The sequence below is a fragment of the Monopterus albus genome, unplaced genomic scaffold (genome assembly GCF_001952655.1).
Source record: "Monopterus albus unplaced genomic scaffold, M_albus_1.0 scaffold12.1, whole genome shotgun sequence".
Classification (NCBI taxonomy): Eukaryota; Metazoa; Chordata; class Actinopteri; order Synbranchiformes; family Synbranchidae; genus Monopterus; species Monopterus albus.
Window position 1 is genome coordinate 2,667,605 of NW_018127892.1, and position 4,472 is coordinate 2,672,076.

At 41.1% G+C, this 4,472-nt stretch overlaps 1 protein-coding gene across 1 annotated transcript in view; it reads left to right on the forward strand.

The window, feature by feature from the left end:
* The window catches only part of galnt9 (polypeptide N-acetylgalactosaminyltransferase 9), a 95,683-nt gene extending 91,553 nt beyond the window's left edge, over window positions 1–4,130 (forward strand). The window contains exons 10-11 of the mRNA XM_020590512.1: window positions 2,271–2,438; window positions 2,690–4,130. Of these exons, the coding sequence (XP_020446168.1) occupies window positions 2,271–2,438; window positions 2,690–2,836 (315 nt within the window). The 3' untranslated portion in view covers window positions 2,837–4,130. The remainder of the gene's footprint in view (window positions 1–2,270; window positions 2,439–2,689) is intronic.
* The last annotated feature ends 342 nt before the right edge of the window (window positions 4,131–4,472 follow it).

Here is a 4,472-nt window from a genome sequence, read left to right on the forward strand (position 1 = left end):
ACGGAAGCCTCTCCTCAGTGCAAGACACATGAAAGTCCGCATGGAGTTTGCTAAAAAACACGTGAAGGACTCCAAGACGGTGAGAAATAAGATTCTCTGGTTTGATGAGACCAAGATAGAACTTTTTGGCCTTAATTCTAAGCGGTATGTGTGGAGAAAACCAGGCACTGCTCATCACCTGTCCAATACAGTCCCAACAGTGAAGCATGGTGGTGGCAGCCTCCTGCTATGGGGGTGTTTTTCAGCTGCAGGGACAGGACGACTGGTTGCAATCGAGGGAAGGATGAATGCGGCCAAGTACAGGGATATCCTGGACGAAAACTTTCTCCAGAGTGCCCAGGACCTCAGACTGGGCTGAAGGTTCACCTTCCAACAAGACAATGACCCTAAGCACACAGCTAAAATAACGAAGGAGTGGCTTCACAACAACTCCGTGACTGTTCTTGAATGGCCCAGCCAGAGCCCTGACTTAAACCCAATTGAGCATCTCTGGAGAGACCTGAAAATGGCTGTCCACCAACGTTTACCATCCAACCTGACAGAACTGGAGAGGATCTGCAAGGAGGAATGGCAGAGTATCCCCAAATGCAGCTGTGAAAAACTTGTTGCATCATTCCCAAAAAGACTCATGGCTGTATTAGCTCCTAAGGGTGCTTCTACTAAATACTGAGCAAAGGGTCTGAATACTTATGACCATGTGATATTTCAGTTTTTCTTTTTTAATATATCTGCAAAAATGTCAAAAATTCTGTGTTTTTTTGTCAATATGGGGTGCTGTGTGTACATTAATGAGGAAAAAAATGAACTTAAATGATTTTAGCATATGGCTGCAATATAACAAAGAGTGAAAAATTTAAGGTGGTCTGAATACTTTCCGTACCCACTGTAGGTGGTACAGTCTCTATAACAGTCAGCCTTCATTTACAGTACATACGACCCTTCAGGTAGAATGTGATAACCTTTACTAGCAAGAGCGTATATTTAGGTTGCAGTAACCTTAGGATCTATATGCTTCCTTCAGCAGTGATCAACTATTACCATGGTGCTGCAGTTTACTGTTGTATTCTATTACATGGTTTTTACTTGTTTTCTTCGTGTTTGTAGCTGTGTGAGCTACAAAGCTCCCACAGAGCTTAATGTAACATAACATCAGTCCAAGTATATCCTTAAAGTAGCGCTTGTCCCCGTGTTTGTGCAGATTTAAAAGGGTACTTCAGAATCAGAATCAGCTTTATTGGCCAGTTGTGTTGAACACACGAGGAATTTGACTTGTGTGATTTGTACTTATGTTGCCTGTGGGGAGGCACTGCCCTAAACACTAAGACTAAGTCTAAGTTGGAGTGTGGATCTGTGAACGGGCCGGGTTCGGACAGAAATTTAGAAATTATTTTCAGGTCTGGTTTGGACACGTAAATCAAACCTTAGGCTAGACGGCTGGAGAACTCAAATGTCTGCTTTGTTTAATGAGAAGGGGGAAACACCATACAAACTCAACTGTGTCGGGCTTGTTTGGACAGAAACGTGTGGTCCGATTCATGCTTTAGACTCCTGTTCACAGAAAACACAACAGATTCCTATACATAAAAAACTGTAACATGCCTCTAGTCTGCAAGATGTGCCCTGTAACAGTTAGTACATATCTATGGGTATATGGTAAATCCCCCTCTCCTCATCTTCTGGGTACACCGTATACTTTACCTGGAATTCATATGATATGCTGAACTTAATCTACTTTAAATCACATTATTTGTATACAATTATAAACTAATTCTTTAAAGTACGGTAATTTCAATTTAAATATTAATAGTAGACAACACCTAGTTAAAGAGGTATATTTAATTTCTCTACATTATGAGCTGCATATATGTTTTACTCAAAAATAAATCTTGAAATGGTAAGGATTCTCTTAAGGTAGAGTGCAATATCTGCATTTTTTAGGTGTTACATAGGTTGTATGGCAGTAAGAGTTGACTAAATTGCAGCTGGGTAAAATAAACATGAAGACATTATGCAGTACAACCAAGCTTGACAACTTTAAACCTCTTTTTTTCAGCCTTCTTGCTTATGTAGCACCTGCTGTCTGTCTTTTCAGGGCTGAGCAACTAAACAGCATCACTGCACAACACATTCACTTTTCACATCAAAGTGCATTTACAGCATGTACTTTGCACAGATGTTGCTGTCCTCTCTACAAAATGTTGGTTTCCTGAAGCTATGATTGTTGCTGCAGAGTCCAGCAGTATAACACACTGGTTATCTCTGTGTTGCAGCTCGCCCGCTACTCTACTGAGGGGTTGCTGCAGCTAGGACCCCTGGGCTCGACCACCTTCCTGCCTGACACAAAATGCCTCGTCGATGATGGCAGAGGACGTACTCCCAGTCTGAAGAAATGCGATGTAGTTTCAAGGATTTCCCAGAGGCTTTGGGACTTCACACAGGTATAAAGAAAACACATGACCTGTCTTTGTGATCTTCACCACTGCCATACTTCAAACAGCAAATGTAATGAAAGCTACAATACGACAGCGACATATACTGTCTATTACTAAACGAATATAACAGTAACTCATAACATAACGACAGGCCCAAGGTAGTTATTCTGTAAATGATCTCTTAGCATTGCTCACATCTGTTCTTCTCAGAGTTACTGTGCAAATCCAGTCATGTTTTCATGTGGTTTTTGTTGCAGAATGGTCCAATAATCAGCAGGGACACTGGCCGATGCTTGGAGGTAGAAATGTCCAAAGATGCCAACTTTGGCCTTCGTCTGGTGGTCCAGAGATGCTCCGGTCAGAAGTGGATGATACGAAACTGGATCAAACATCCCAGACACTGAAGCCAGAGAACAACCTCTGAGACAGTTTGGGCAGTGTTTCAAGTTGGACCTGTGGACAACTCATAGAAGAGCAGGGCCTGGCGGTGCTAGTGTGGTGTATTTCACACTACAGACTGCACTGCACACTGAGCATCCCTCAGGCCAAGAGCTTTCTAACACCAGGTCCTAAAGAAGACTATGATCAATTCATGCGTCCTGCCGAGCTGTGTGTTCACAGAGACCTTATGGCGAGTTGCACTGCTCGAAATGATCCACATTTCTGACAGCAAACTACATACAGAGAACAGAGACAAGACACCACATTGCAGTGCAGCTCCTGAAGGTGGTCCAAAATCCTGATAACTCTTTTATTTCTACTGTAAAACTCTCAGCTCTTTGGAGAGTGTGTGTTTGTGTCTTTTCTGAGCAAGCAAATCAAAAGACATAATTGCCATGAGTTTCCACATCCAAGTGATTATTTTGGGATGTGATTTGGAAAATTGCCGTGGACATATTGTGCTGTCTGGGCAAGACATGTAACAGGCTTCACCGAGGCTGCCCATCATCTGATGGGGAGACATTTCACCTGCACTCACCCAAACCACCACAGTTTGTTGTTTCTTTGGACTGTATTGCTCCCTGTGGACAGGAGCAATCATGTGCCTTTTTTCTCATGTTTCCGCTTCATTTGACCAGGGAATGTCACTCCCAAAAGCATGTACAAAATTGTTTGAAAGTTATTAATATATAAAACAATGTATAAAACAGTCTAATGATAGTAATATATTGTAAAAAGTCACAAAATGATATCCGTCCAATGATAATCATTAGAATAATAAAATCATTTTTACAGTATGGTGAGCTGTCTCCCTCTCTCTCTCTCTCTCTCTCTCTTTCTGTTGCATTTATTTGACACTTTAACCATTAATTCAAATAATGAAAAGTCCAATATAAAAACTATGCATTTTCTTTTGTAGTCTTGTGAAAGTAGTTGCTAATTACACCAGCACAATTACCTATCTGTTGAATTTACATCCACCTCATGCCTCCATCGGGTTTCAAGCCCTTTGTACCATACCTGTTTCAAACTGCCAGCTGGACAATAGGCCTTCAGAAACCGATGAAAGCTTGCTTTTTATTTCATGCTCAGCCAGAAATGTGACAGTTTTATTTTGACAGGTTGTGAAGAACACTCTGGATGAAAGTGTCTTTTGACATGCTTTTAACTTTAATAACAAAACGTTCCAGAAACACCCACAATCTTTTTTTTTTAAGTTATGCAACATATTTAATTGACATGCAATGTATAATAAATCAATTATATTACCACTAGCATGTTCTGCACTGTTCTCCTTCTCCTGAACCACAGTTATCCAATCATCGCTTAGCAACAGCAGCAAGGCAAAACAGGTCGGTGAACCTTTTTTATTTGCATTGTTTGGAGGGGGTGAGTGGTTTGAACAAAACCAAAAACACAAGAGAAACAGTGCGTGTAAAGTGCTGAACAGTGTGTTTGTCTGCTTTTAATGTTCATTGCAATTGTTAGCCTGCCCAGCCGACTAGCTTACTGTACTACAGTACCTACATTTGAAGCCCTTCTGCCACTGCATTAATTTGTGTGATTAAAGGTTACATTAAAAACCAGGGTGTAGTATTC